The following is a 12755-nucleotide window of genomic DNA, read 5'->3' as shown; positions in this document are numbered from 1 at the left end:
AAAGCGTGGGCACCCACCCATCAGAACAAATGCAGGCCCTGGGGCAGGAGCAGAGTCTTATGGTCTCTGCTATACTAGAATATTAACCTATTAGGTGCTGGACTGTAAAGAGGTATAGTGGTCCAGAGAGAGGACACACAGGGAGCTCAGGGTAGCAGCTATTCACCAAATAGGACAACAGTATTTCAATATTTTAACCTCTGGTATGATCCATGCATGATCACTGAAGCACGTACGGTGTGCCAGATGCTGTGCTAAGCTAACCCCTCAACACACTACCTCATTCAGTGCTCACAACCATCGCTTATCACCACCATCATCTTCATCAATTATCAACACCATTGCCATTCTAAGTGACTTACCCAAGGCCACATGGTAAGTGGTATAGTAGTCTCCTCACCAGGGTGCTGTCAGTCCTGCCCAAGAAGTTTCACTGCAGCCTCTTATCCTGGTGCTGGATCTGCAGTTTAACCAACACGTTCAGTAATTTGTCTATTATTTGTTTAAAGGGCAGGGCAACCTATTTCCTGAAGGTTCCCATTACTCATGGAAGCATTCTAAGGGACTTCCCCCAGGCCTTCAAAAACCTGTTCTAACCGCCTCTAGACCAACCATGGCAGAACTGGCCACTCCTTCCTCTTGGTGCAATACACCCAGCTCTAATACCTATATTTCTTTATAACACCTACCATGTTACATGACTGTCATACCCACTGGGCTAGTCCTGTATATTTTAATTCACTGATACTTAGCAAAATGTCTATCAGTCCAATAAATGTCTGTTGAATGAATGGACACTGTATTGAATGAATGAACAAGACTGAGCTGTATTTGGTGTAAGACTCTAACTGCCCCACCATGAGAAATATGTGAATTCCTAATATAGTCCTTTTATTTTCACCATTTGAACTTATATTTATCAGACACTTGTCAATGTTTGCTTTTATAATATTAATGAGAATCTATTAAACCACCCCATAGTCAGAGATTAGCAACTGCAGAAATGACAGCAGGAGACAGAATAAGAACACACTCAATGCAACCAACTGGCCTGAGAAGGAACTGAATTTAATTTTTTCCATGCATGCAACTTTATGCTGTTCTGCACACTCTAAAAGGTGAAAGTAGTCATTTAAAGCATACATGTCAAGACTTAAAAGTAAAATGATTTGTTATGAAATAAAAATATAAATTTACAGAGCCTGTCCTGATTTGCTAACTGCTTCAGAAAAAACTTCAACCTCCAAGTTGTGAAGCTTTGAGGATGCTGCCTTAGGGACCCAGTGACTGACAGCAATTCAGGTGTGAGGGGCTCTTCAGCCAGAAAGGGGACATCAAGACACAGGACCTCAGGTCCTAGCCACCCTCTACTCCCTAGGTGGGGAAGAAGAATCTTTTGCAGCCTCAGGCTCTGGAACAGGACAGTACATGTTCCACAGGCCAAATGGACCTGCACTGGTGTCAGTGGACATGGACAGTAGAGGATGCTGTCACAGTTAGAGCAAGGATGAGGTTCAAAGCTTACTGCCACTTCCTAGCGAATGATCTTGGATGAGGTTTCTCAGCCTGCTGTCCCTCTGTGAAGTGGGAAATGATACTGCCTGCCTCAGGGGACTCTAAGGAGGAATAACAGGTTATTACGCATTCTGAGCACAAGACCTGGCACACAGGTACTCAATAAATAGCACGTGCTTTTTATTAGGTGGAGGGTGGAAGGCAATCAGAGAAGGAACCATGCCCAGGTGTGCTCTAGGGCTGAAGGTCACGAAGATGGTCTGAGACACTGGTTCTCAACCCTGGGTGGACATCAGAATCAGAGAGGAAGCCTTTAAAATACCAGTGCCAGCCTCTTTATGCCTATTCACTGGGCATCTGTGGAGGCAGGGCCCAGACATTTTTTTAAAGCTCCCAGGAAGATTCTAATAAGTAGTCAGGGTTGAGATCCTGTGCTTGAAGCTAAAAGAGCTGGAGACAAAAATAATCGAACAATACACCTGCTAACAGTCCATCAAAGGAGGTCCCCAGCCCAAGAGTGAGGCCATCTTGGTTTTAGAATTAAAAGAAAAAACAGCCTTAAAATTGTAAACTTACCTATTTGCTAATCCTGAATATCACATGCTAATAAAACACATCATAATTACAAAATTCTCAGAAAGCAAACCACTCTGGAAAAGTCATAACAAAGCTCAAGTGTTTATTAAGAATTAAAAATACTGTAAATAAGCCATACAGTTCATTTCACAGTAAACTAAACAAAACCTTTTTTTTTTCTTTTACTTTTCAGGGTTTTTTTCTTTTTTTCAATTTTTTTTGGAAGGGCAAGACAGCCATTAAAGAACAATACAGCTCAAAGGGAAGGGAGATACAGCAAACAATTACAGAAACGCAGTACACACGCTCCTCACCAACAGACGGGGCTGCCCAGACAGCAAACCTCTTCATGGACATCACGTTAAAATAAAGGGACTTGGCCTACATTCCCCAGGGAGACACCCCATTCCACTGTGGACAGCTCTCCTAACGCATTTGTTGAAAGAACCCAATGACACCCCTTTCTGGGATTTTAAATCTGTGCGTTCCTTGGTAACCTCCAGAGAGAGAACACAGGCTGGCCAGGGGGGACAGAGGGCGCCGGGACTCTGCTGGGTACAGTGCCTCACATTCAGAACCATCTGGATGCTTTGCATAGTTACCTCTGATATCACAAGATGCCCCAGGAACAGAAACGACAGGCACACCATGGGAGGGAGGCGGCCCTCAAGCAGCGGATCCCTTTCAAAGAAAGACCCAGGGGCTTCTCCCCTCCTCATTCCAAGCTGACAGCTATGAGCTTTAACTGGTTCAAAGTGGAAGACAAGTGAGAGACATCTCATAAAAATCTCAGCCAGAAGTACAAAAAATAAAAAGTAAAATTAATTTTCCTTAGAGACAACTAGAAAGAAAAGTGTCCCCCAACCCACCTTTTTTTTTTTTTAACTTGAAATCTGCCAGCCAGACAGGATTTTTGAGGTTAATCTGCTTCTGTTAATCCTCAATTGAAGCCGTTATCATTTTTCTCTGACTAGAGACATCCCTTGAAAAGCCACCTGTTATTCACAGGGGCTGCGCTTCAGGAAACCAACCAAACACAGAAGCAAAGTACTTAAGAAACCAACAATGCGGTAAACATTGTAAATAAATTAACTGGGCAGGAAAATGCCATGCCTTGGTGTTCAGGCAGAGACAAGTGCTCTTTAAGAGGGCACAAAAAATTAGGAGTTGGGGGACACATGGGAGAAAACCACACATTTTTTGGTCATGAGAAATTGGACTTTAAATCCACACCCTGCACACGCAACTCATTTAGACCTTTTCGTGAATCTTCTCCACTTTCACAAACAACCTATCCAGATCATTCCTCAGGTCATCTAGCAAACCCTTGGCTGATTCCAGGTTGTTCTCGTTGGTTTCTATTTTGACCGAGTATGCAACCAAACTGTCCACGGCAGTCCTGAGCATTTTCAAGTCCGCCTCCACTTGGCTGACTGAGGCTTTCAGGTTGTCTAGAGAAGAAAGTCTGTCCAGGAAGTCCTGAGGAGGCTGACGGGCAGCCTGGGCTTGGTCCTGACTGAGCAGCGTGTGCACCTGCTCCTGCACCTTCTGGAGCGATTCCACGGTGCTGGGGAGCTCGCCCATACTCCTCTTCAGCTCCTCCACGTCACTGTAGAGCACCAGCTGCACCTCGCCCAGGCTCCTCACTGTGCTGGCCAGGCCATCCTGGTCTGCCTCCGAGGACCCCAGGCCTTCCAGGTGCCCCTGCAGGGCAGCCAGGCGCTGCTCATGCTCCTGGCTCTTAGACAGGAGGGACTCCAGGCTCTCAGTCTGGCGTGCAGAAGCTGCCTGCACAGAGAGCACCCCATCCTCCACATGTTGGAGCCTGGAGTCCAGTCCCTGACTCTTTTGCTGGAGCACCTCAAAGGCTTCAGAGTGTCTGAAGCCTCCATCCTCCTTCAGTCCATAAGAATCGGCCTTCAGCTGGCGGAGCTCTTCCTCCAGTCTCCGGATCTCCTCCGGGAGGCGGGAGACGGACTCTTCGGACCTGAGAAGCTTCTCTGTGAGGGCCTGCAGGGCAAGCCGCTCTGTGTCTGCTGCCTCCTTGAAAGCCTGCTGCTCCTGCTTGAGGCTCACCAGCTCGCGGACCTCCGTGTAGACGTCAGACTCCATAGTCTGCAGGGAGCTTCTCAGGGCCTGCATTTCCCACTCTCTGGACTTGGCTGAGGTCTGTATCTCCTTCACAGCTTCCTTCAAGGCTTTCAAATCTTGCTTGTGCCCCTCGGATTCTTCCAGGGAGGCGACCTTTGCCTTCACATCATTGATCTCCTTCTGGCTCCTCTTCTGGACTTCCGTGAAGATGGCAATGTTGTCATTGATGGATTTGGTGAGCTCCGTCAGCCGCTCTTCCACCGTGTTCTCCAGGGACGTGAAGTCCCGCTCCCGGGCATCCTTCACCACGTGGATCCCATCCGAGAGGTCTTTGAGGATCTCATTCTGGAGTTTCTGCAGCACTTCGCTGATCCGGCTGACCTCACTCTCCCCTTGCTTCACAGCTTTCTCTGTGAGGTCTTGTTTATGCTGGGAGCTTCTCAAGATGGACTCAAAAGTTCCAAATGTGGCTTGCAAAGACTGCACCTGTAATCAAAATCCAGATGTTAACTCCTGACAAGAGCTGATGAGTTTCATATGATACAACTTTTTTTGTCTGCCCAGACTCCAGGTCCTGTTTTTTTCCAGAATGGCACAATTTTCCTTCGGAGAAACATCCTTCCACATATAGTCCATATGGTTTTGGGGACCAACCCTAGGTCCCTTCCTAGTGCTCCAGGGATGATTTATAACCCAGGCCTAACTAATCGGCTCTTTCCACCCGCCCCCCAGGAGCCACTGTAATTAGCCCAGGGGTGGGCATGTGGCCTCACAAAATTCTAGGACTTCTGCTAAAACCACTGGGAAAGAAAGCCTCTTTTCCCACTGGGATTGCTGGGTATAGGATGACGTAAGCCTGGAGCTGCTCAGAACAGCACAAGGGGCACTAGTCTAACAAGCCAGCAGAGGGAAGCTGAAATGAGACATGGCAGGATCAAGTTCTGAGAACATCATCTGAATCCCTGGATACAGCTGTACCTCAAGGAATCTACTCTTGAACTTTCCAGTTTGAGCCAAACAACTCTCTCTAAGCTACTCTGGGCTGGGTTTCTGGCTCTTGCAATTTAAAGAGCCCCACAAGGGTCCAGGTCTCTGCTCACCACTTCTAGCTACCTGGCTCTGAACAAGCCACTGTCCTCCCTGGATCTCAGTGTCCTTACCTGCAAAATCTGAGTGTGAACCAGATGATTCCTTAGCATTCTCTAGCTTTGTGAAAGTACTGTGATCTCATTTGCCACGATACATTCATTGTAAATCAATGCTACCCTAAATAAGGTCTGACCCAAGAACCACCCAGGAGAGCCAGTTCAATATACTGAGAGGCTGGACCACACAAAGATTAATAACCTGGTAAGTTTTAGCCTGATGTGCCACATGGTGCCATCTTTAATGCTTTGTTCCAAAAAAAAAAAAAAAAAAGGCGGGGGCAGAGACAGAAAACAAGAAGCTGACTCTATCAAGTCCCTGGGTCTAAAACTGTCAATTCACAGAAAAATGCAGGAGAGACAGATATCATGAGGATGCAACCAGCCAATCCCACAATGTAGAAAATTCTACAGGAGAAAGAACCAGCATTTTCAACAACTAAGTGGCATTTTAAAAGAAGGAAAGACAGGAAACTTACGAACAAAATTTAAGAGATTTTTTGATCAAATATAATGTGTGGCTCATATAGAGATCCCGATTTGAATAAACCAACTGTTAACAAGTTATCTTTGAGCCGGGCCTGGTGGTGTCCACCTGCAGTCCCAGCTACTTGGGAGGCTCAGACGAGAGGTTCCCTTGAGCCCAGGAATTCAAGCTCAGCCTCGGCAACAGAGTGAGGTTCTGTCTCTAAAACAACAAAAAATTTTAAAATAAATTAATTATTTAAAGACTTTTAAAATAATCAAGGAAATGTGATTCCAGAATGGGTGTCAGAGGATATTCAAGAATTACTATACACCTTGTTAGGTATGATATGCTGTGTTCTATTAAATGAAACAGGGAAAGGAGTAGAAAGGGAAGGAAAGGAACCTTTATCAGTTAGAAATAAATCAGAAAATGCTTTGGGTAAACTTAAGTATGCTAGCCAGGGATTCATTTTAAAACTAATTCCTAATTCCGTATCCCCTGGATCTGTCATCAGGACAACACAGGCTCTTCAGAGGCTCTAGAGCTGAATTGCCAACATTTCCTGAAGCCCTGGACCCACTCAGAATCTTCTGGCTTCAGGACAGGACAGCCTCTCTGCCTGCGCTATGGCCATTCAACACCAATGGTACCTGGATAATAAGGGAGACCAGGTGAGGCACCCATAGGGCAAGAGAGTGGTTCAGAGTCAACTTCTAACTTTAGGGAAAAAAAATGGCAGAGTGGAGGGAGGGGTGCTGATGGAATGAAACAAGAATGGCAAAACATCAGTAATTCTTGAAACTGGGGTTCATTATATTGTTCTTTGTTTATACTTGAACACTGCTATGATAAGAAGTTAAAAAATAAAACAGCACAGACTCTGGAGCCAGACTGCCTAGGTTCAAATCCTAGCTTCGATGCTTCCCAGCAGTGTGATCTTGGGGAAGTTATTTAGCCTATCTGTTCCTTGGTTTCCTCAGCTGAAGGATGGGAAAACAGTTCCTGACTCATACGATTGTCTCTAGGAGGATTAAGTGAATTATTAATATATCAAGCACTTAAAATATATCCAGCATATAGTGAATGCTCAATACATGGCAGCTATCATTGTAATTACGTCCCATTTCTTCTGAAGTACCTGGTGAGTCTGCAGATTCCCAGCACCATCCTCAGCCCAATACCAAAAGGCAGGAGGATAAACTGAAATGGGATGTGACAGCACATCTAGGCTCTCACACCAGCCCCACCAGTAGCCAAGTCTGTAAGCACGAAGAGTCACACTCACTTTCCAAGTCCTGGCTCCTCATCTAGTAGCAAATAGGTCTCTAAAGTCCGGTCTAGCTCCATTCGGAGCTGTCTGTTTTAAGACAGCTTAGAATAAGGTTCTCAGGGGCTCCAGAATACTAGACAAATTCCCTGCCCAACCAAATGCAACCTGAGTCCTAAAGGACACTCTGTGAAGGTACTAAAGAGAGCCCATCTCTGAAACTAGGTTATTAAATCACAGTGTCTGCCTGTTCTAAGCATAGCACTCAGAATAGAGGTGTGAGCAGGTGACCACGGTACCTTCAACATGGCAGGCTTTCATACAGTGTTTTTTGAAGGAATCACAGAATGAAGGGATTCAAGCAAAGCCTGATGAGCTGGTCCATGTCTCCCCTGATCCCTGTCAACCTTGACCTGAGCTGGCTCTTCACAAATGCTTAGGAAGGAGACTAGAACAGAAATTATACCCAACCCCCAATACTATAAATAGAACACGGTTTTCCCCTACGGAACATGCTAAGAGTTGTATATCATAATGTTTATCTAAAATAAACTTGAGAGATTTTTCAATCAAATATAATGTGTGGATCTTATAGAGACTCTGATTCTATAACTCATTATAATAACCCATTATAATCAATATGCACTGGAAATATCTGTTCCCCCAACATATGTGGGATACCCACTAAGTGGCAGACACCAGGCAGGATGCCAGAGATGAAATAATGGCTAGGATCCTTGCCCTCAAGGAGGTTACAGCCTAGGGTGGGAGGACTAGGTGTTAGCAGTGATTGACATTCAACAGGACACTTGTGATGTACCAATAACTGTCTAAAGGATTTGAGACACATAATCTCATTACACCCTCATCATCATCTCATGAGTTGGTGGCTCCCAACGATCTCCATTTTACAAATGAGGAACCTGGCAGGTGGTAGGCTCAAACATCAAAATCCCAAAATGCTTGATTTCAGAACCTGAACTCTTAACCACTATGTGATATGCCCAGGCAGGGGCACTGACTTCAAAGTGCACTGAATGGCTGGAAGAGAGGCTGCCAACTCCTGAAACCCTGACTCCTTATGCAGAGAATCTAGACGAGAAAACAAAGAAATATGATCGGGAAACTTACTCTTCCACAGGTAAGTCCGAGTCTCAAACTGTCTCCACCAGGCCTAAGTCTTACTCCTACCATTGCTTTATATCACGCTGGATCTGCCAGGGCAACACAGGCTCTTCAGAGGGCCTAGAGCTGAACTGCCAACACTTTCTGAAGCCCGGGACCCACTTGTGCCTGCTGAACCCTCTGAGTAAGGCTAGGCCAGCCTCTCTGACTGTGCTACAATCATTCAGAAGATCTGAGCCATTCTCCAATAAGGACATCTGGAGAACAAGAGACAGGTGGGCACCCAACTCCAGCTACACCACTTATGGTCTGTGTGTGACCTTGAACAAGTGACATAGCCAGTCCTCAGCTGCCTCATCTGCAAAATGGTGCTACTAAGTGGTACCCACCTCAGAGGGTGGCTGGGAGAACAGATATCATGACTATAAAGCATTTAATAGCATGCCTGGCCCACAGTGAATACCAATTATGAATAATACTATAAGTATACTTCCCTGCTAAGAACCAAACTCCACCCCCTACCAAGTCAAAAAGAATTATAAAGGGGTTCAAACTTAGGCTGTGAGAGAACCAATCACAACTTGTTCCTCAGTGCAAAATAACTGATTTACTGGCCACCCCAAAGATGCAGAGTGACCACATTCTGTGGCAAATCCTAACACTGTTTTGGCCATGTTCTGAGTCTCAAGTCAATGGAATGTTTACTGAGCACCTACTGTGTACTAGGCTAAACAGTGGAGTGCTTAAGAGTGTCCTAGGAGTTAGACAACAGTTTGGATCTTAGCCCAGCCACTTATTAGCTGTATAACCACTTGGTTACTTAGCCTCTCACTTTTCTCATCTGCAACAGAGGGATGATAATACTACTTGCCTCTTGGGGTTGTTGTGAGAGTCAGAAGATGATGCATTTCAAATGCTTTGCATAGTGCCTGGCACATAAGTGCACCATAAATATGAGAGATTATAGTTTTATTACACTACTAAATTAAAAGAAAAGTGGTCAGCCAGGTGCCGTGGCTCCTATCTGTAATCCCAGCACTTTGAGAGGCCAAGGCAGAAGGATCGCTTGAGCCCAGGAATTTGAGACCAGCCTGAGCAACACAGCAAGACCCTGTCTCTACCAAAAATTTTAAAAATAAATAGTTGGACGTGCTGGTGCACACCTGTAGTCCCAGCTATTTGTGAGGCTGAGGCAAGAGGAATACTTGAAGCCAGAAGTTCAAGGCTGCAGTGAGCTCTGATCACACCACTGCACTCCAGCCTGGTGACAAAGCAAGACCCTATCTCTACAAAAAATATGAAATTAAAAAAAAAAAGAGAGAGAGAGAGAAGTGGTCACTATTACAATGATTTTAGAGCCATGAGGATTCTTAAAAGTCTGGATGGAGCTCTCTTCTCATTGTGTGGATGGGAAAACCGAGCCCCAAAAAAGAAAGTGATCTATACACATAGCTGTGATGGAGAAGGAGTGAGAAGCAAAAAGAAGGGACTAAGGGAGGGGCAGGGAAAAGCAGAGAGAATTAACCTGGATTCCCTATTTTGGCCTCAACTTCCAACCTCCCCTCTCTCACAATTTCCTAAATGTGACTCTGCCATGAGTAGGGTGGCCACCTTCTCTCCCTCACACATGCTCAAAATAGTGCCCTTGCCAGGATGTTCATCACATTCCTTCTCTGAACATTTATCGATCACCAACTAGATGGCTGGCACTACCTGGCCACCAGGATACAGGCGAAATTCCACACCTTCTCTCTTATTGAACTTTTATGGGAGTTAACCTCAACTGACACCTCCTTATGCGCTGCACAAATGATCAGAGTCTCTGCTCCTTCATACACTCCCACAAAGCCTACACAGAGCCATGCAACTATCAGTCTTTAATAAATATTATGATTGATTAGTAAGTAGGTGGATGAAAGAGAAGAAATAGAGGCTAGTGATTATACTCCAGCAGTATGTCTATTTTTTAAGAATGGTTTGACATTCAGATAGGCAAAGCAGCACTGCCTACTTAATTCCCTTAGAAAAGTCACCTCCCTTGGCCTGCAGCATTTAGCAGGCTCTGACTCATTCCAGTTGCTCTGCCACTTTTTTTATTTTTTTTATTTTTTGGAGACGGAGTCTCGCTCTGTCGCCCAGGCTGGAGTGCACTGGCGCAATCTCCACTCACTGCAACCTCCACCTCCCAGGTTGAAGCAATTCTCCTGCCTCCGCCTCCTGAGTAGCTGGGACTACAGGCATAGGCCACTACACCTGGCTAATTTCCGTATTTTTAGTAGAGACGGGGTTTCACCATGTTGGCCAGGCTGGTCTCAAACTCCTGACCTCAGATGATCCGCCTGCCTTGGCCTCCCAAACTGCTGAGATTACAAGCATGAGCCACCACACCCAGCATGCTCTGCCAGTTTTAAGAGGAAATTCCTAGTCCCGCACACTCAACAAAAGTAGAAACTTGGCAGGACAGACAGCATGCTGGGAAAAGGAGGCACAGGTTCGGGAATCAGAAGTGGCGGGATTTTTTGTTTCAGTCTTGCATGCAACTTTCATTGAGCAATGACATCATGGGGGGTGAATGAGATCAAAGGGGCCATACTTGGTCTAAAAAAAACCACAGAAGGGTGGAAGCTAAGGACCTTCGCCTTGAGAGTTGGGTCCATCCGTACCTGAAATGGACCCCTGTGGACCCTGAACGAACAAGACAGTGGCCTAGACATTCTCATGTGTCTGCCACTCACCAGCTGGGAACTTTGTCAACTCACTCCTCTCTCTAAACCTCAATATTCTGGTCTGGAAAATGCAATCAAAACCGCTAGCCTACCTCCCTACCAGGGTGGCTATGAGAACTAGATACAATGTGAGTAAGCACTCTAAACACCATACAAATGTGGCTGTCCGTATTATTCACCAGTATGATCTAGCATTTTTGGCCTTTCCCTTCCCCTAAAGCTGAAGTAGGGCTGGGCTCAGTGGCTCACGCCTGTAATCCCAGCACTTTGGAAGGCCCAGGCGAGCGGATCACTTGAGCTAAGGAGTTCGAGACCAGCCTGGCCAACATGGTGAAACCTCGTCTCTACTAATAATAAAAAAAATTAGCCAAGCATGGTGGCGCACCCCTGTAATCCCAGCTATTCGGGAGGCTGAGGCAGGAGAATCGCTGGACCCCGGGAGGCCGAGGTTGCAGGGTGCCAAGATCGACCCACTGCACTCCAGCCTGGGCGACAGAGCGAGACTCCCTCTCAAAAAAAAAAAGCTGTAGTAGGGCTACTTCAAAGGCCCACCTGGGCAGGCCAGTCCAATACAGGACAAGGGACCTAAAGATAGAATTTCATTTGAACCTGCAAATGCGTAAGAATGCCAGCTCCAAGTCTATTAAAAACCCGCTCAGATGTCTCTCACTGGCAGAGCTGAGGTGAGGCCTTGCCTGAGGCTTCCAGGGATGCGCTGGCTTCCCTTCCAACTTCCTTTTCAGACAACTCTGCCCATTCAGCGGTCCCTAATCCAAAAAGAATGGGCTCCCCGAAGCCTGCCGGCTTCCTTACAGGTCACCGCTAATGCCCTGTGACAGGCCCTTGGCCCACCCTGCCAGGCCGGCCTGGCCATCCTCGCAGCGGCCCATCGCTCGGGGCCGATTCCTCCGCAGCCATTAACAAAGGGGGTCTGGGGATTACCTCGGAATGAGGGGACCGGATAAAGGGGGGTGTCCAGGCCAGGACCTGCCAAGGAGGAGCGGCCGGCTCCTGCCTCGGGGCCTCAGTGGGCAGGAATAGGAACTAGCCGGAGAGCACGAGGGGGCCCGGCCGTGGGTCCGGAGGCCGCAGTCGGTGGGGACAGTTGGGGGGGTCGGGGGTACCCACCTTCTGTTCGACGCCCTGCAAGCCCTGGCCCAGCTCCTCCCTCTGCCGGGAGAAGTCCTGGTGGCTGCGCCGGACCTGCTGGACCTCCTCCAGGACGTGGTGGACGCACCAGCCCGAGAAGGCGGCCGCCGCCACCAGGGCGAGGTAGAAGAGAAAGTTGAGCACCCTGCCGAGCCTGCGCGAGCAGGACGCCGAGGACGAGGCGGCGGCAGCGGCGGCGGAGGACTTTCCGCCGCCGCCGCCACCGCCGCGGTGGCTGCCCTTGCCGTGCGCCTGGTTCTGCGGGTGCTGCTGCGGATGCGGCGCGGGAGGCGGCGGCTGCTGCTGCTGCGGCGCCGGCGGCGGCTTCTTCGCCACGTCATCCACGCCGCCCGACGGGTGGGCACCCTTCTCCGAGGGGCTCGCGGCGCCGTGGCCGCCCTTGGAGCCCCTTTGTTTGGCCGAGGGCATGGCGGGCGCGGCGGCGGCTCGGGCCGCGGGCTGGGAAGCTTGCGAGCGCAGCGCGCGGCCCGGGAAACTTGCTGGGGCTCCCCCGAGACTGGGCGAGCGGCACGCGGGCGCTGCTGGCGTCGGAGCGGCCGAGAGGACGCGCGGCCGGGAAGGAGGCCTGGCCAAGGATGAGGGAGGAGGGGGCCTGCCTCCGCCGCGGCGCCGACCCCGCCTCCCGGGAAGGGAGGCCGAGCGCGCCGAGCCGGGAAAGTCTGCCACGCACG

At 48.2% G+C, this 12755-nt stretch overlaps 1 protein-coding gene across 1 annotated transcript; it reads right to left on the bottom strand.

Annotated features, from left to right (window-relative positions):
- Nucleotides 1-2174: 2174 nt before the first annotated feature.
- CKAP4 (cytoskeleton associated protein 4) lies at nucleotides 2175-12660 on the bottom strand. The gene is made up of 2 exons (XM_012469182.2): nucleotides 12043-12660; nucleotides 2175-4668 (listed from the first exon to the last, which is right to left on the bottom strand). Exons 1-2 carry the CDS (start codon nucleotides 12490-12492, stop codon nucleotides 3343-3345), a joined length of 1776 nt encoding a protein of 591 aa, XP_012324605.1. The 5' UTR covers nucleotides 12493-12660; the 3' UTR covers nucleotides 2175-3342.
- Nucleotides 12661-12755: the final 95 nt, after the last annotated feature.

Source organism: Aotus nancymaae, unplaced genomic scaffold (assembly GCF_030222135.1).
Source record: "Aotus nancymaae isolate 86718 unplaced genomic scaffold, 86718_ANA_hifiasm-v0.15.2.pri h1tg000021l, whole genome shotgun sequence".
NCBI classification, from domain to species: domain Eukaryota; kingdom Metazoa; phylum Chordata; class Mammalia; order Primates; family Aotidae; genus Aotus; species Aotus nancymaae.
Note: the sequence above shows the minus strand (reverse complement) of the source record. Positions and strands in the feature narration are given on the sequence as shown.